The sequence below is a fragment of the Girardinichthys multiradiatus genome, chromosome 4 (assembly GCF_021462225.1).
Source record: "Girardinichthys multiradiatus isolate DD_20200921_A chromosome 4, DD_fGirMul_XY1, whole genome shotgun sequence".
NCBI lineage: Eukaryota > Metazoa > Chordata > Actinopteri > Cyprinodontiformes > Goodeidae > Girardinichthys > Girardinichthys multiradiatus.
The window spans coordinates 29,391,458-29,410,398 of NC_061797.1; the positions used below are offsets into that span (position 1 = coordinate 29,391,458).

At 38.5% G+C, this 18,941-nt stretch overlaps 2 protein-coding genes across 5 annotated transcripts; both read left to right on the plus strand.

Moving 5' to 3' along the window:
• Positions 1–57: 57 nt before the first annotated feature.
• On the plus strand, positions 58–1,874 carry LOC124867284 (protein PIGBOS1). 3 transcript variants are annotated; one of them, XM_047363657.1, is made up of 3 exons: positions 74–211; positions 1,180–1,234; positions 1,342–1,874. In XM_047363657.1, the coding sequence occupies exon 3, from the start codon at positions 1,388–1,390 to the stop codon at positions 1,637–1,639; it is 252 nt and encodes an 83-aa protein (XP_047219613.1). In that variant the 5' UTR covers positions 74–211; positions 1,180–1,234; positions 1,342–1,387; the 3' UTR covers positions 1,640–1,874. The 3 variants fall into 3 exon arrangements, with proteins under 3 accessions (XP_047219612.1, XP_047219613.1, XP_047219614.1); XM_047363656.1 differs by lacking the exon at positions 1,180–1,234 and having other exon boundaries at positions 58–211; XM_047363658.1 differs by lacking the exons at positions 74–211; positions 1,180–1,234 and adding an exon at positions 225–361.
• A 1,088-nt stretch (positions 1,875–2,962) lies between these two features.
• On the plus strand, positions 2,963–16,879 carry rab27a (RAB27A, member RAS oncogene family). 2 transcript variants are annotated; one of them, XM_047363976.1, is made up of 6 exons: positions 2,963–3,365; positions 11,236–11,404; positions 12,673–12,758; positions 12,853–12,956; positions 13,162–13,285; positions 14,826–16,879. In XM_047363976.1, exons 2-6 carry the CDS (start codon positions 11,252–11,254, stop codon positions 15,019–15,021), a joined length of 663 nt encoding a protein of 220 aa, XP_047219932.1. In that variant the 5' UTR covers positions 2,963–3,365; positions 11,236–11,251; the 3' UTR covers positions 15,022–16,879. The 2 variants fall into 2 exon arrangements, with proteins under 2 accessions (XP_047219932.1, XP_047219933.1); XM_047363977.1 differs by lacking the exon at positions 2,963–3,365 and adding an exon at positions 3,405–3,617.
• The last annotated feature ends 2,062 nt before the right edge of the window (positions 16,880–18,941 follow it).

Consider the following 18,941-nt stretch of genomic DNA (forward strand, 5'->3'; position numbering starts at 1 on the left):
TACTCTCGTGATCCATGCAGTCATTACTGCCAGTCGCCTGGTGGCGCTGTGCTTCTTTCTTCTGCCCTGCAACAGTTCTCGGAACAGAAGAAGAATGTCCTCCGTGTGTGCATAAGTGCCCTGTTTGTTTTTGCTTGCACCTTTCATCCCTTTTGTCTGCCTGTCCCTCTGTCTTGGGTGACTACAGACACGTCGTATAAAGCGGTCACTGGTGAGTGATGAATGTTACAGATATTTTCCTCTGGAATAGTTAAAAGTTTCACGCTTGACCGGTGTTTAATAAAAAGGTTAGCAAATGTCAAGATTGGGTCTCACACTCATTATCCGGTTTGGACCTTTCAAAATAAGACGCCATTTTGAGGTATTTGTGAATTATTCTTTGTAAGAAATAATATCCCTAATCAGTTGTACACTGTTCAGAATTTTACATTTTGTGTATTGAAGGTCAGTTTTTGTAAGAATAAGAACTTTAGTACGTATAGAAGTTGGGATTTGTTAAGAAATGCAATTTTGCCTTTTTGTTGCGTCACACATTTTAAAATGAGAAAATTCATAGTTAAAGTTTAAAGAAAATTCTCCGACATTCAAATCTAGGGCTTTATGGCTCACTACAAAAACAGACACATCTGGCTCTAAAATTACTTTACCTTTAATCTTGCCTTAGGCAAAAGGTTTCACACTGTCAGTATTTATATTAAAAAAAAGTTGAACCCAGAATAGAAATACTATCTATGAAAAACTAAGTACACACCATGAATCAACAGCTTGTTTAACTGCCTTTGAGCAACAAAAAAATGAATGAATACTTATCTGTGTGGCTATTGTTGCCCACTTTGTAGAGACATTTTGGCACACTCTTCTTAATAAAGCATTTCTTGCATACGACAGTTTAGTTTATCCCCCAGCGGTTGAACAGATGGCCTCGCATTTAACTCTAGAGTACTTGGGTCTACAGAGAAGCTTATGATGTGTTCAAATTGTTGCAAAGCAAGCGGGTAGCGTAGTCTGGTTTTGTACACTTGAGGTTAGATTTGAATAATTTCTGAATGTGGAAAGAGCAGATCATATTAACAATGTCCTGATACATAAATCTCTAGAAATGTATGTACTGTGTTTTTATGTATATGCAGTGTTTTCTTTCTTTACCACTAGATGTTGGCTTTGTTTTTTATTCCATAGTTGCATTTGTAAAGTACCGCAAACGACGGATCAGATAACTTCTGTGGTTTGAGAGGTAAAGTGATGCTTTACCTCTCAAAACATGTAAAATTCAACACATCACAGAAACAGCTAAATACTGTCCTTTTAATACCGGCTGTTACCTGTTTGCTATTCTTTCAGGATCTTTTGGGGTCTGTAGATCTTGTTTACTTGTTAAACAGGAGGAATGTTTCGACGAAGACTGCCGTTCTCACAGCTGATCTTAGCCGCAGTGCTTGGGGTCGCTGGTGGCATTTACATCTACAGACCTTATTTTGAGTCACGACCAAAGGCCTTTGAACAGCAAAACCAGGATGTGCCAAAGAAAGGGAATGAAACGGACCGAAGCAGATCACCACTCCCAGGAAGCACTTCACAGACAGAACAATCAGGACCATCGAATGGAGGCCAAACAAAACACAAGACCAGTGTGGATTAATTTCTGCTACCGTGAGGTTACTCTGCGTGACAATAAAATAAAATATTCTATTCTGTGACAAATCACTTTTCACAATTCTGTGAAAAATCACTTTGTAAAAATGGTATAAAATATTAATGCTCTGACAGTTTTGAACACTCTCCTGCCTTACAGTTATTTGTAAGAGATTTGTAAATGCATAAATTATGTTACTCAAGGACATTGTGAACCCAACAATAAAAATAATGTATCTTCATGTTGAGTGAAACTTGACTTTCAGTGCTTTTCTAAATGTTTATAATACACTCCACTGTTTGTATCTGCGCCAAACCTCCCCATAGGAGTTACTTTAGGCCTGAATATAATTCACACGTTCTACTGTGAGAGATGTAGAGATGTTAGCAGTATGCTTGATAACGGCATTAAAATTTTCCAATAACAGCAAAAAAGCATATGTAAACCTAAATGATCACAGTCACAGCTTCTCCATTGGATTTAAGCCCAGACATTGACTAGGCTTCTTGGAAATCTTATTTTTTTTGAGCCATTCAGATGTGGACTTGCTGGCATTTTGGTGGATTATTGTCCAGGTGCAAAACCTAAGTGCTCTTGAGGTTAAGATAACAAAGTGATGGCGGAACATTCCCCCTCAGGATTTACTGGCAGAGAACAGATTTCATGGTTCACTCCTTAGTCTCTTTCTTATTGTTAAATCATGAACACTGACCTTAACTGAGGCAAGTGAGGTCTGCATTGATTTAGGTGCTGTTCCGGGTTCTTTTGTGACCTCCAGGATGAGGTTTTGGTCTGCTCTTGGAGTAAATTTAGTAGGGTCACCAATCCTGGGAAGGTTCACCACACGTTTGAAAACGTAATGTTTTTCATTTACTCAGCTTATTTCTGATAATCTGAAATTGATTATCTGAAACCTTTAAGCGTGACAAAAACAGCCAAAATCTGTTTGGTAAATGGATTGAATTTATATAGCGCTTCTCTAGTCATACCAATCACTCAAATCGCTCTGTAAAAACAAAACCAAACTTAAGAAAAAATGTATTTAATAATATAGGAAAAAAATAACTGCAAGAAGGTCTCCTTTGGTTTACCTTTGAGGTTCCTAAGCCAGAGAGAGTTGGAAATTTTACAAAAAACCAGGTGTTACTTTAAGTTCATTTGTGCTTCTAAACATAACTATGAACATGTTTGCAGCCCTGAAGATTATTCTTCGCTGTAGTGTCCATTCAAATCACATGCATATGGAAAATTATCCATTTTAGGTGATGACATCATTTAAGGATTTCCTGCCAGTAACTTTACTTTCCCTGAGAGGATGGTAATGCTAGGTTGAGGGGCCCTACATCAAGTTCTGCTGGAGGGCCCCGAATAAATTTGGGCCGCCCCTGGACGCTGCTTTTGAAACTGAAATAATGATGAATTAAATTAGGATAAACAGGGAATCTAGGTTTAATTTAGCTCCCTGGAGCTCAGTAGACCCGGCTGTCGGCGACCTGCAGTGAGCTCCGCGGGGAGGAGCTGTTTCTCACCGGGGGGCTGAGAGTAAACAGCTCGGAAAGTTAAGGTGGTGCTCAGAATAAATGAGGCTGTCCTCATGTCGACAGATGGGCCAGAGGCGAGGGACAAACTAAAGCTCTACCTGAATACCTTCATCTAAAGTCTTCCCCTGTTGTTTGAGGGAGTTTTTTTTACAGATTAGGAGGCAGCGAGCAGCAGCTACGCCCCGAGGCTGGTGAGTAACTCCGCTTTCAGGAAATGTCTACCGTAGGACTCGGGCTGGTAGCATCTGTCAGGAGTTAGCAAGACGCTGAAAACTTATTTACCCTCCTTGGCGATTGCTTCACGAAAGAGTTAAACATGTCTTTTTTACCCCTCATTTAATCTTCAGACCCCCTGGTTTGTTTGAGTTTTCCACCTGCTTTGTCGGCCTCTCAGCTGTTCGCTGGATTCATATTTGCTCTAAAAACGACACAAATTAGAGCAGGTAAAGTTTCTTACTTCTGCAGACCGAAACATTTTACTACATTTCCCATGTGATCCTGATCCTGTATGTTGGCTGATAGTCTAGAGTTGATGTCAGGATCAGCTCAAAGTTAGGAGGAAAGGGGATTATTTTATGTCTAAAAGGTCAGGTAATGTGACCCCCCTCCGCATGAGAACCAGATGAGGATCATTATATTTTCTGTTTCCTTACGTTAACTGATTGGAGTGGTGGTGTCTCAGCGTGGAAATTGATTTGTAGTGCTTCTGACAACCTGTTGCTGCTGATAAGTCCTCATATGCTGCCTCAAAGATGCATATCTGCTAATTCCAGGCGCTGTTTGGTTCATTTTGGCCCTTTGTGCCTTTATCAGTCACTCAGAGGGTTTTTTCTTTGCATATCTGGATTTTTTGCCTCCCCCTTTCCCACCAAGGAGCTGTCTCCACTGCTTTGGACCGCTGCCCAGGGTGGATCCTCCAGTTCATCCTTCACAAATGATTAAAGCCTTGCTGGCTGGCAGAAACACATCCACTGCAAGGAAATAATAGTGTTAAGCTCAGCTCAAAGTTTCAGAATTTGTGCTTAATTTAAAACGTCTGAAGGTTTTGTTTCAGATCCGCTTTGTTGCTTAAAATAGCACAGGTTAATTTAATTTAAAGAGAGCACCACAGTTTATTCTGTGTAGCTATTATATGCCCACACTCTGACCTTTTTCAGGTAGGTTTGGTTTTATGAGACGCCTCGGTCTTGTAGAACAGAGACTCGCTTGTCTGATGAAAGGTTTTGCGAAACATGAGACTGTCTTAATGTTGTTTAGTTCTGCTTCCAAGTTAGATTACCTCCCACGCTTTCTGAGCAACTGAAGCCTGTTTTGTAAAATTAATCTATTCAGCTTGTATTAAGTCTGCAACAGACAGTGAAGAGATTTCTTTGGATTCAGCATAATATATTAAGATATATGATGCAGGAGATCTGTCCAGTTTTTAGTTGATCTCCTGTCATGGAGAGTTTCCCATCCGGTGGTTGTGGGAGAGCTTCTGAATAACGACAGAGAAGCTTTCAGTTATCTCGAATTGTCGAAAGTGCTCTGCTTGCTTGCCCAACACAACGGAAGATTATGTTCTGGCTTCCTATTCACAACTGTGGTGGAACCCGGGAGTAGCGAGGTGAATTAGAAATGATTCTGCAATTCTTGACTTGGTGTGTTAGAAATGCCTCACCAGACTCTGACGTGTATTTCCCTGTTCGGCTCATTAGTTAGAGCAAGAATAAGCCATGTTAGAACTGAGTTGGTGTTCTGTAAGGTCTGATTAGGCAGATACAATCTGCAGAAATATGCTGACGCAGTCTGTACTTCCAGCATTGTGGTTTTGCAGTTCTGTGACCTCTTTTTGCTTTTGCTGACATTTTATACTGACTCCAGTTTATTAGGTTTTTAAATGAGGTTGCCAATAAGCTGGAGCAAAAATCTATGTTTTGCACTGACTAACTTGTGACTATGGTGTTTAAACAATTGTCTTATTTTCTACGTTATGGTTTGTATTTGCAGAAGAAGCTCATTGGGCCTTACCACATTGCAACACCAGAACTCTAGCTCTGTGCATGACATTCTCATAAGGGTATACAGGTTCATTTTAAATAATTGATATACAGTTGAAATCAGATGTTTATATGCACTTGAAAAAAGATATAATGTTTTATTAAATCAGATGGCATACATTAAATCATACTGAACTGTTTTAGGTCATTTAGGATGACCAAAATCATTTTTGCTAAATCCCATCTGTTAGAGAATTTTTGGTACATTGTTCAGATTCATGACTCTACAAAGAAATTACGAGTAAGTTTAATTCACAATATTTGACTCACTTGGAGGCAAACGTGAGGGTGCCTTTTAAAGCAACACCTCAAACAAACTGCTTCCTTCTCTGATATCATGGAAAAATGAAAAGAAATCAAAGTATCAGGATAGAAATTTTGGACCTCCACAATTTCTAGATGCCTGATGGTGTCAGAGGTATAAAACGCATGGGGATATCCAGTCGTAATCTACAATTCAGGAAGGAGTTCTGTGTCCCAAAGCATTTCCTGATGGGAAATGTGCATATCAATCCCCATAAATAAAGCAAGAAACTTTGTGAAGATCCTGGCTGTAGCTGGTAGGATAGTGTCTTTATCCAATGAAATTAGTCCTGTACCAACATGGGCTGAAAGGCCACTCAGAGAGGAAGAAGCTATTATTTTAAAAGCAACATTAAAAAAAACCAAATGACCATTCGCAAATGCAGTCAGGGTCAAAGAGCTTAATTTTTGGAGATGTCCTGTGGTCTGATGTAGCAAAAATGTAAGTGTTTGGCCCTAATGACCATTGTTTAGAGGAAAAAGGAGGACATTTGCAATTCTGCAAACACGATCCCACCTGGGAAGTACAGGGTGGCTGCATCATGGTGTGGGATGTTTTCGGCAGGACTCAATGGTGCACTTCACAACATGGATATTATCACAAGGAAATGTTGAAGCAAGTCATCCGCCTGGAGGTTAAAGCTTGGTTGCACATGGGTCTTCTAAACTGACAATGACCCAAACAATACAACCAAAGCACTTACTCAAGGACAACAAAGTCCTGATCTCAGTCCGATAGAAGATTTATGAGCAGAACTAAAAAGGCATGTGTGAACAAGAAGACCTTCAAAACTCACTCAGTTACACCAGTTCTGTCTTGACGAATGGGTCAAAATTCTAGCAGACGTTTGTGAGAAGCTTCTGGAAGGAGAAGGAAAATGCTTGAGTCATGCAGGCAATTTACCCAATGCCAAGGAAATGCGTGAACACTTCTAAATTTAAAGAAAGTGAAAAATAATCTCTTATAAAATACATCTTTCTGGCATTTAGCAACTAGAAGTAATTTGGTTATCCTTAGCTGACCTGAAACGGGAAAAGTTTCGTCTGTGTTAATGTCAGTGAAAAAAGGCTATGTGTTGTTTTTTTTTTTTTTAAATAAAAATCATATGTAAGCAATTGCTTTCAACTCTGTGATTTGATAATTAATTGTACTTATAAGGCCATCGATCACATTGGTTCCATTGAAGGCAGCACAAACACAACTGTATTGTTTTACGGGTACAACTGCCATTAAAGCTTTTTTGCAAACAAATCTTACTTTAAAATGTTGTAATATTAACATTTTGTGGAGACTACGTCAGCCTTCAGAAATGCAACATCTGGGTCCGGATTGAACACATCCGTGTAATGACTGATCGACCTTTACAACTCCACAGTGTGTCCATCATGTCACGGTACAGGATCAGCACTTGGGAGAGTGATTTTGGTGGCTTGATTTTTGTCTTGACAGAAAGTATTGCTTAATTTAAGTGTAATTTACCCCCCAAAAAATTCGGGGCACTTTTGTTGACATTGCATCCCAAATCTTTCTGCACAGCCTATTCACGAGTCTCTCAAAGAATAATCTTCATTTGGATATTGTTTGAAACTAGGGTTGTTGAAATCAATTACCTGGTTACCAGTTATTTATAGCTAAACTCCCAAACGTGGATCTGGAGCCTCCCTAAAAGGAAAAATCTTTAATCCTAAACAAGTTTGGAGAGTTTAAAGGTAGAATCTGGGCTAAAAGCAGTACAGTTGCAGCAGCCGAAGCTGTGGAAAGCTTGCAAAAACACACGTGTGAAGGCTTCGGTTTATCAACTTCCTTTCAACTAAAACTGGAGCTTACTAAATAGTTTTGTATTTAAAAAACATGTTCTGGGTTTGTTGTGAAATAAGGCAACTCGTCTTTATTTTTCCTAACCTGCAACAATGGCAGTGTTAAACTGTGGCAGTGCTTACGTTCTTTGTCACCTTTTTTTTCTTTAGCAAGATGCTTTAGACTTAATTTTAAACAGAATTTATGTAACCAAGATTTAATCCAATGATTATAATAAATACACAGAGGTTTTGAAACGTTAACTGTTTAACTAAAGTGCGGGTTTACAAAATAAAAGGTTACCCTGAACATCTCACCTATGTGAGTCAAAGCAGGACATTTATGATGTTTATGAATGTAGTTAGCGGTTGGACTGTAAACTCACCACTTACAGTCAAATCTGTGTTTCTTACAACCATTTTTAGCCCACAGCATTTAGCATGACTCTAGATTTTGCACGAGCCTCTAATCTTCTTATGGTTCAGATGAAAGGCCCAGTGGTGCACACAGGGAAAGAATGTAAGACTTGTCTGAAATCTTGTCAACTAAGTGATCATATGACACATCTTTGCCCTCTTCTAACGTTTTCAGCCTGCAGTTAGTGAAGTGTTCCTAATGAAAATCTTGCGTCTCGTAGCTGAAACAGTGTGGGTCTTTTTTTCTGGTCAGTACGTGCAGAACGTTACAAAAAGTTACAATTTGCTGCTGATTAAAGTTTGACCTTGAAATGTTTAGGAAAGTAATTTACTGATTGACAGAGCTCTTACTACATCCAGGCTCGATATGGGGGAAGATTTATTCTTAAGTAATCAAAAGTAGTCCAAAATGTACTTTATTTCTGAGTCAGGAAGACGTAGCAGCTCATTTTCTTATTGACATTTACTCATTCTGTTAACTGCTGTGGATAGCTACAGTTTTAGCCAAACGTTTTGACAGTGACATAAATGCAGCTTTAGTATTTGTTGCAAAGAGTGTAAACATTTCTGAAATAAGTCTCATCAAGCTAATTAGCAGATTCATATCTATGAAAGTGTGTTTTAAAACCAATATTTTTTTTGGTGTTGGCAATGATTATTTTCAAAGGAAAGCTTGCCGCCACCATTGCTGTGCATCAAAATGACCTCGCATGTAGGAGGATTCTGCAAAGAACATTGCACCTAAAGGTTTACTGGTAGAACCTCAAAGTGGGATGGTTCGGTTTCATTGAAGAAGCTTCAGGATGTCCAGGAGTGGCCAGTAAGTGGCTGGATAGTTTCCTAGAGCATTAAATAATTGTATTACCACCAGAGCATAGCTTGCTCTATAGTGGCAACCAGTGGGTATGAGTGCATCTGCGCACACGGAGATGTGAAGACGATTCAGCAAAGCCCATCTGACTTGGAGAGATGCCAAAGAAGCCCCTTCTGTCCAATGGATCATCTTTCTGATTGTTTGGGACATCTAGAGAAGAAAACGTGAGCGCTACAGTGCGTTGTGCAGTGAAGCACACTGATACAACCTGTACGTCTTGCTTCAAATTAGTGGGATCAAAAATAATTCTGCCCAAGAATGTTGTCATGACTGGATCAGTATAAAAACTTTTTTATTTTTTCAACAAGCCAAGCTCAGTTAGGTGATGATTTGTGTCTTTTCCTGCAACCAGGAGGACCAGTGATCACGAAGAGGCTCAGAAATCAGAACATTGATATTTTTGTTATTTTGCCAGGAAATTTCTGGATATTAAATCCCCAACAGGACAAGATAGAATCAGTCAGGATTTGACCCAAAACATTCAAATCAAGCATGGCAGAAAAACAAAATTGCTGTGGTTAAGCAGATTAATGAATAACACTGCAAGTATTGCTATTCCTTTTTTGTTGAGTCATGACAGCCTTTTAAATCATAAGGTGCAAGAATGAAATAAATGTGTACAAAACGTTAAAGCCTAAAAACCGAACATTTGCTGCCATGGCAAACATTTTAACCCAGGACAGCCTGGAGGTGTCAAGCATAACATTTAATGGGTGTGAAATGTTTTCTGTTGTCATCATTATCTATAGATTCATCAGAGTGGTATGCAGGCTTAAGTTTACTTGCACAGTGTTCTGGACTGCAAAAAATGGCCAACTGTTATGTGTGATGTGCATTTCGTCTGCATGCTGATACAATCTATGAGCAAATTCCACCCTAGAAACCCACGCGCAATTTAGAGAGGAGCATTTAAATGTTGCATCAATCACTGCGTATTGTTACTGCAAGGATTAACCGTGTTCCTGGATGTTTCAGTGTTTTCAGAACATCATGCAGCCCAAAACGATAGCCAAATGCAGATGGGATTTTGACAGAATCTTGTAACGCCTGGATGTATTTCACAACTTGGGTGATGGGAGGAGGCTTGAACTGCAGGAAATGTGACACCGAATTCAGTTTTCAACATCAGATTGTGCTTCACCGACAGAACACTACAGGTTTCTGTTGTTAGGAAAACGTTGCTCTGTTGATTGAGTTTTTCCTAATCGGATCGTTGCTTCTTTGATAAACTTTGTAGAGTAAAACCTTTTTCACTTAGAGGCGTTTTGGCAAAGTAGAAATTTCTGTTGTCTAGTTGGTTGCTAGATTTTACTGACCAAACATAACCAGTGTAATTATGTATCAGTTTGGGTTTGTCTAAATTAAACACTAGCATAAATTTCTTAATGATTTTGTTCCAACAGAACTGAGTTCGATTTGTCTTACGAAGAGTAGAATTATTTTTGACCATTCTAATTATATTTGACTTCCAGCTTTTTATGTACCAAAGATCTGCTGATTTCATATGCGAGCACATGTCTAATTAGCATACGCAAGATTTTGATCCATATCAGAAATTTGAAATAACATTTCTTAAATTCAGGATTGAACTATTACTATATTGATTTGAAAAAGGTTTGAGGCCAAATCTTTTGATGTACAACTTTTATGGAAATCTGTCTGATGTACCTTTTTACTACAGTACAAAACAATGACATACACACTTAAGCCCAGAGTTTTTCAAACCCCTGGTAGATGTGGTTTATGGTAATCTTTTGATTTTTACCAACATGTTTTTTCTGACTGGAAGTAATATTAATCTTTTGGAGCAACCCAGCAAGAATCCAGACTTGAATGTGACAGAGAATCTATGGAGGAAGCAAAAGATTAGGGTGATGGCAACAACACGAGTTAGTTTGGTGAGTTAAAAGCGTTTCCATGTAAATATGAACAAAGGTTTGCATTTAGAACTTAATTTAAATCATTTCAGGTTCAGTTAGATGGAAAAAAAAAAAACAGGTTAATCTTCTGATATATGCTATTGGCAGCAATTGATGGTGGTCTTCTGCCTTTCATTACCTGGAAAAATAAATGATTTAAGACAGACTCCTAAGAAGTTCTAACTTGATGGTACCAACTATATGTATAAAGAGTTTGTGTTTCAAAAGCCAGGAAGTGGTCAGTAAAGTCAGTAAATTTGGAAAATGGAGACAGAGGAGCAGTTTCAATCACCATGTGTGTTCAAAGCAACAGATTAAGTGGTGTTAAGGAACCTACCACTGAACTCCAGGACAGTGGAGACGTGTTCTCTGGAAAGATGAATCACGCCTCTCTGTCTGACAATCCCACAGAAAGGTTTGGGTTTGGCAGTTGCCAGGAGAACAGCTCCTGCCTTACTGTATGTCTCAAGAGTAAAGTTTGGTGGAGGGAGGATTATGATGTGGGTCTGTAGGAGTTTAACTGAGCTCCTTAGTTTCATTGAAAATAACTCCTAATGCTGCAAAATACAATTTCAGTTAAGGCTCATTATAGTTTGAGCAGCCGTGGATCACTGACTTTATCGTAATATCTGAGAAATTAACGTAAATACTGTTTTACTTTGAGATTCAGTGATTTGTCCTGGTTGGCTGAGCTCCTTCTTGTGTTTTTCAGAAATTACGGACTCATTATGTCTGATGGGGAGTATGATTACCTCATCAAGTTCCTAGCACTGGGTGACTCTGGTGTGGGAAAGACGAGCTTTCTATACCAATACACCGATGGCAAGTTCAACAACAAGTTCATCACTACAGTTGGGATAGACTTCAGAGAAAGAAGAGTGGTAAGTAATCATATTTTTATCAGAACCAATGTGAAGATTTCCTTCATTACTCAGATTCTGGGCTCCACACCCGGATTTCTATAAAGCTGCCTGGTTAAATGGCTTCTGAAATAGGAAGTATGACTAATGTGGGTGAACAGCTGGCAACACCCTCCTTAAGATTAAACACTTCAAACCATTGGCAAACAACTGAGTCTAATTCATGTTTACAGTAGTTTTCCTTCAGAAGTGCTAACCTAAAGCTCCTGACGTAGATCCTGCTTTTCTTATATTTATTTGGAAATCAAGCATTGTCTTTTGGATCATGATATGAAAAAACATCTAATGTGAAAACACAAGTTGTGATGATGTAAAAGAGACACCTACTAATAATGAAGATGTGAGTGGAGGAGTGAAAGATTGATGCTCTAATTGGTCTCTGTTGGAAAAACCAACATGCAGTAAGTTTCTTTAACTATTCCCCTTCACTGCAGCCCATGTTGCGAACCAGACCATTCATTTAAGTCATATGTTCAAGATAAGCTGGAAGTCTCAGAACAGATGTGATTTTCTAAAAAAGATTCATGCATTTGTTTTTATCTGTTTTAGATAAGTGTGTTTAGTAAGACTTTGTGTGTTACACATTTACTTTAATTGCCTTATTTGCCCTATTTCTTCGAATTTGTGTTAAGCAATGTTTTCACCACAAGTTCTTATAGATAATCCTAAATCCCTACAATCAGTGCCAGAAAAAATGCTCATTAGGTGAAGGTTTGCCTGCGGTGGAAGTGAGAATCGTGTTGAAATGAGACCTTCTAACAGACTTTTTATTGGGAGTTTTCGCGAATAAAATCAGGACCATGAATTTACATGGTCGGTAAGTATTCACACCCCACGAACTTACACAGAATTGGTCAGAGTTAATGGGTGAAGCTAAGTTCAGGGCAATACTGGAATAAAACCTGTTAGAAGCTGCAAAAGACTTAAGCCTGGGGTGAAGGTTTACCTTCCAGGCGCTCTCCATCTAATCTGGCTGAGCATAAGCTGTTTTGCAAATGAATGAATGAAATAAATTTCAGTCTTTTTATTTGCAAAACTGGTAGAAATAGACCCCAAAGATCAGATACATTAAGGGCACACGGCTAAACCTTAGGTACCTTTTGGCATTTTTTTTCATCTCTTCTTTTATGCAGGATTTATACGGTTCGTTCAGGTTTTCTGTTTGCTTCTACTGGCTTATCATGGATTGCATTAAATATTTGAGCTGGTGTGTCTCTTGTTTCCATCAGATCTACAATTCAACAGGTTCAGATGGAACAACAGGGAGGGGACAGAAGATCCACCTGCAGCTGTGGGACACTGCGGGACAAGAGAGGTATGTTATTAATTTTCGAGCACCTGTTTTTAAATTTACTAACATAACTTTCTTTCCTTAACAAAGGTTTTTACTTGCTTCTGAACAATTTCAGGTTCCGAAGTTTGACAACAGCTTTTTTTCGAGATGCAATGGGTTTCCTCCTCCTGTTTGATCTCACAAATGAGCAAAGTTTCCTCAACATCAGAAACTGGATGAGTGAGTCCAAAAGTGTCCGACTGAATGTGCTGCTAAGACATTATCACTACACATTTACAGGACATTGATAACTACATTATTATGGCACGGGGTTGTTGTCAGACACTAAAAATAATTTAAACATGTTATATGATGAGTTTCTGCTGCTACTACAGTCTCAATCCATTCATTGTAATTCATGAATAATGCTGAATGTTTCCCTCAGGTCAGTTACAGATTCATGCATACTGTGAAAATCCAGATGTGGTTCTGTGTGGCAACAAATGTGACCTGGGTGACCAGAGAGCTGTCAGCCAAGGCGAGGCCCGGGAACTGGCTGAGAAGTACGGGTACGTCAGCCTGGTTTCTGATCCATCTGTGCATAAACCTCTCCCTCAAAAGTTTGTCAAGAAGGCAGTGGCTGCATTGTTTGCCTAACTCTGCACTGCAGACTGAAATACCCAGCTGGTCCTCCTCGAAAAGCAAATATTTGCCTACATGTGTAACATGTCCTGGTCTCACACCATTAGACACACCTACTGAAAGTACACTAAGCAGAAGTTCATAAAATATGTTAGATGACTTCAAACTCAAAAGTTTCAAGTAAGGCTAATCAAACAAACAAACAGATAATTGACTTTAATATAATCTTGATTTAAAGGAAAAACTTTCGAGTTTGACTCTAAGAAGGCAATTGTTGCAGATTTGCATTAAAATGCCTCAAATGTTCCCTGAATATACATTACTTTATAACAGTTCCATGCGCTGTCCAGCTCTTAAAATAAAAATGCACAAAATATATTAATCAAAATTTCCATTTACAGTGCCTTGACAAAGTATTTATATATTTAGGTTGTTTTTTTTTTTTACATTTTAGCACTTAACTACAAAATACAATTGGGATTTTATGTAAAGGTGAAAATTAAGTTAAACTTAAATAATACATGGTTTTCAATTATCATTTTTGCCGATGGAAAATCCGAAAACTTGCATGCATTTTAATTCAGCCCCTTTTATTCTGATATGAGTACACCCAGTTGTCACCTAATCAGTAAACAAATTCCACCCAATTTAATCTCTTTATAAATCAAGCTGTTCTGTGAAGGCCTCAGAGGTTTACTGAGAACATTTGTGAACAAACAGCGTCAGGAGGACCAAAGCACACAGTAGACAGGACAACTACGTCGTTCACTCCAAAAATCTGGTCTTTGTGAAAGATTGACAAAATGAAAGACATTGTCCTGTTTGCTTTTTGCCACAAGCCATGTATTTTCTATAGGAAACATGTAGAAGAAGGTGCTCTGATCAGATGGGACCTAAATGGATCTTTTTAGCTTGTTGGGAAAATTCTATATTTGGTAGAAAACCAACACACCATCCCTACAAGGAAACGTAGTGGTGGCAGCATCATGCTGTGGGAATAAAGCCTCCCGCAGTCCTGAAGGGGTCGCACATGGGCGCTACTCAAGTTTTCCTCTGTCTCTTTCGTGGTTTTCCCACACGCCGTGCTGCAGGGAGCCCTCCACATCACATTTCCGACCACTGCCTTAGATTTTTCATCCTGTAGGGGTCAGAGCATCCCCCCCCCGTGTGCAGTTTTTTCTGGCACATCCCGTGACATCTGCCTCACTCTGTACTAGTGCTTAGCTAGGACTGCGGGAGGGTTAGGAAGAAGGAAGCTTGATTATTAATAATATCCTAATCATTAGGAAAACTGTTTTTGGTTCTGACAAACCTCACAAATAACTTTAGACTTTAGGATTAACCATCAAACTTGGGGTCTTTTGAGATGCTAAACTAATAAAAAAAATCAGGGGAACACTTGTATTACTTTTATACTCTTAAGTAATCTCTGGATCCGATTTAAAACCACTCCACCTCTGCACACAGAATCAAATACTTCGAGACTAGCGCTGCGAGCGGGCAGAACGTCAGCGAGGCCGTCAACGTCCTGCTGGATCTGATCATGAAGAGGATGGAAAGGTGCGTCGACAAGTCCTGGATCCCAGACGGGACCGTCCGTGCTAACGGACCCACCAACCCGGACCTCTCTGAGGGCTCCGATAGAGGCAAATGTGCATGTTAGAAGGAATGTTTTCTGTTGCGCATCTTTGTTTTATTATGTATAAGGTGGAGAAGAAAAGAAAGATATCCTAGTAAAACAAAGTGGGAGTTCTATTACATTTTGTGTTGAATAAAACGTCATCATCTTCATCAACATTATCTTTGCTCTTTGCCCCACAATCCAGCGTGTTACATGTTCACAGTCACTGACATGCTGAGCAGTTCATCAGCGAACGTCAGCATGCCTTTTTCTCAATATATAAGTTGTATTGTTGTGAGAGTGGGGTATTTATTTTCCTTATGATTCCTAATGTAAATCTCCATTTTCCATATTAAGTTAAAGATACGGATCCTAGATTCAAATGTTAAAAGAACACTGAGCCTGTATGCTACATGTGCTAATATGTTGTCAGGACTCCTCAACTGCTGCATAGAGAGAAAATTGCAATGAATTTACTTTAGATCACCAATTATGTGTCATTGATGCTTTACTCTGTGCCTTTTTAAATACTGCAGACTCACTAGTGCCACCGCCAGAGAACATGTAGCTCTTACTGTCTTCCAGCATTTGCTTGGTGGACAATTAACATTTATTTAGTCTGTACTATAATATAGGTTTTGGCCAACAGTGAGAAAAATGACTTTGCAATATTTCAATAAGATAAATAAGTCATTTAAAAGCCAAAAAAGCATAGGAAACCAGAATTCAGGGACTGTTTTTGCCAACATTCACAATTTTTTTCTTGGTAAACTCATTTATAGATGGTTTGTTTATTTTACTTAATTCAGTTTGCATACAAATAAAACATGATGACCATTAAAAAGCTCACATTGTGATAAATTATGTTTAAAAAATGGTCAAATTCTTATCAAATGAGCACTAAAATAATTGTATCAACTGGGGAGATCAGTGTTCTTGTCTAGAAAATACTGGTTTTATATATATATATATATATATATATATATATATATATATATATATATATATATATATATAGCAAACTGTGTAAACAAATTGTCATTCTGCCTTTATTTTGAAAATCTGCAGGGTTTACAAACTTAGAGTTGATCACTTTATGCTTTCAAATTCAACATTGTTAGTGCACAAAATCCCTAAATGTGTTTTTCAAACCTTAGTTGGAGATAAAACTAAAGGTAGCCAATGTATTAGATTAATTTCCTTTCTCATTTCACAACGTATTACAAAATTATTTTTTTAAAACAGGACGGATGTCTTTTAGATTTAAAACAAACAGGACAGATGACAACCAAGGATATAACATTTTAAAAAGTAAATGAAGGATATAAATAATTAAAAATAAAATAAAGGGTTTGGATATTAAATAGACGTGACACTTTTTCTGCATTGTATTATTCTAGATACTCTTGGGATATTGAGTTTCTACCAAGTGCCAAATCAGATTTGTTTTTTCAAATTCAAATTTATTTCGTCAAGGTAATAAGTCGGTATTTTCTGGGTTGCTGTAACTGGCTGTTTCTTGAAAACTGATAAGCTGAGCTTGTTCTGTTGTTCTGCACATTTTATAAAAAAGCCAAACATCACTGCATGAGATCTATAGACCTGCTGTTTGTTGAGCTTCTGTTATTCTATAAATCTCACAAAACACTGGAACGATGTCTTTAATAGTTTCCCTATACACTTTACATTTGTTACACTTTCAGAATGTAGTATATCTAATTGTAGATGTTTTTAGGCTTTAATGTATTCTTCCTCTGAATTTCTGCACACAGATTTGAATTTTATTTTCTCCATAAGTGGGATTGATCATATTATGATATATCATGGTGTCACATGTGCCATCCTTTCATATTAAAATGTGTATATTAAGTCTGAAATAAACATTTGTATTTATGTATAATCTGCACTCTGTGTTTTATTTAAGGGGCTCGGTTTTTAGACAGTGCAAAAGTTAACCGAACATGCATGTTATTAGACAAAAGATGGAAACCACTGCATGTATCAGTTAAATGCACACATTTCAGATTAGAACTAACTTCAATGTAATAAATAATGCATAAATCATATTTTAAATTATTCAATTTAGTCACACCGGGTGAGGTATCCTCACAGTAGTTTGTTTTGCATTGAACTGGTTTCTTTAAAGATAAAAGATGCAACATTTAGTGTGAGTTGAACCTCACACTGAATTAAAGCCACAGTACACTGAGAAGCATGATATGGAGATGCTTCTCATACTATGGTATTGTTCCTATTTATTGTGTACCAGATCATGGAGCAGTTTGAAGACCTCAAACCATTTGGAGAGGTCACGTTACTTCATGCTCAAGAGGGAATGCCCGTGAAATAGGTGTTTCATTAAAATAATCCTAAAAGAACCAGTAAGCGGGAAGCATCTGGGCCTCCAGACCAAGAAGATTGACACTATGGAGTGGCCAATTTAATCCAGGAGAAAACATGTGGGGTGACATAAAACATGCTGTTTCTGAGGCAAAACAAACATTAAAATTTTTTTTTTATTTGCTTCAGTTTGTGAAGAAAATACAGACTATTTTATTAAAAAGCCTATTTTCTCTTTATCACTTACTGTATGGAGAGATTTTGGATAAAAGTTTCTTTACGTCATGATTTAGAAAATGGAATAGTAATGCTCCTAATATAGATATGGAAATAAAAGTTATTCTATTAGTTTGAGCATCACTTACATTTTTAAACACTTTTTTTGTATGTCAAATACAAGTTCAAAACTAGTAATGTTCAAAAGAGCTGCAGTTGATTAAAAAGATCCAGATCAACATTAGATGATAATATATTTATTACTGTGGATAAATAATCACGTACAATGTTCCCTGAGCGGGAACATTATGAGTTTTAGCCGAAACGAACACAGCAGCAGGGTTAAACAATGACAGCTACAGGGGTTGGACAATGAAAGTGAAACACTTGTCATTTTAGTGTGGGAGGTTTCATGGTTAAATTGGACCAGCCTGGTAGCCAGTCTTCATTTATTGCACATTGCACCAGTAAGAGCAGAGTGTGAAGGTTCAATTAGCAGGGTAAGAGCACAGTTTTGCTCAAAATATTGAAATGTACACAACATTATGGGTGACATACCAGAGTTCAAAAGAAGACAAATTGTTGGTGCACGTCTTGCTGGCGCATCTGTGACCAAGACAGCAAGTCTTTGTGATGTATCAAGAGCCACGGTATCCAGGGTAATGTCAGCATACCTCCAAGAAGGACGAACCACATCCAACAGGATTAACTGTGGATGCAAGAGGAAGCTGTCTGAAAGGGATGTTTGGGTGCTAACCCGGATTGTATCCAAAAACCATAAAACCACGGCTGCCCAAATCACGGCAGAATTAAATGTGCACCTCAACTCTCCTGTTTCCACCAGAACTGTCCGTCAGGAGCTCCACAGGGTCAATATACACGGCCGGGCTGCTATAGCCAAACCTTTGGTCACTTATGCCAATGCCAAACGTCGGTTTCAATGGTGCAAGGAGCGCAAATCTTGGGCTGTGGACAATGTGAAACGTGTATTGTTCTCTGATGAGTTCACCTTTACTGTTTTCCCCACATCCGGGAGAGTTACGGTGTGGAGAAGCCCCAAAGAAGCGTACCACCCAGACTGTTGCATGCCCAGAGTGAAGCATGGGGGTGGATCAGTGATGGTTTGGGCTGCCATATCATGGCATTCCCTTGGCCCAATACTTGTGCTAGATGGGCGCGTCACTGCCAAGGACTACCGAACCATTCTTGAGGACCATGTGCATCCAATGGTTCAAACATTGAAGGCGGTGCCGTGTATCAGGATGACAATGCACCAATACACACAGCAAGACTGGTGAAAGATTGGTTTGATGAACATGAAAGTGAAGTTGAACATCTCCCGTGGCCTGCACAGTCACCAGATCTAAATATTATTGAGCCACTTTGGGGTGTTTTGGAGGAGCGAG

Bases quoted from the DNA above. Each gene is read 5' to 3' on its own strand.
- rab27a (XM_047363976.1), top strand. From the start codon at position 11,252: ATGTCTGATGGGGAGTATGATTACCTCATCAAGTTCCTAGCACTGGGT. The intron at 11,405-12,672 runs GTAAGTAATCAT...TGTTTCCATCAG, and splicing joins ACTTCAGAGAAAGAAGAGTG to ATCTACAATTCAACAGGTTC. The intron at 12,759-12,852 runs GTATGTTATTAA...GAACAATTTCAG, and splicing joins GACACTGCGGGACAAGAGAG to GTTCCGAAGTTTGACAACAG.
- LOC124867284 (XM_047363656.1), top strand. From the start codon at position 1,388: ATGTTTCGACGAAGACTGCCGTTCTCACAGCTGATCTTAGCCGCAGTG.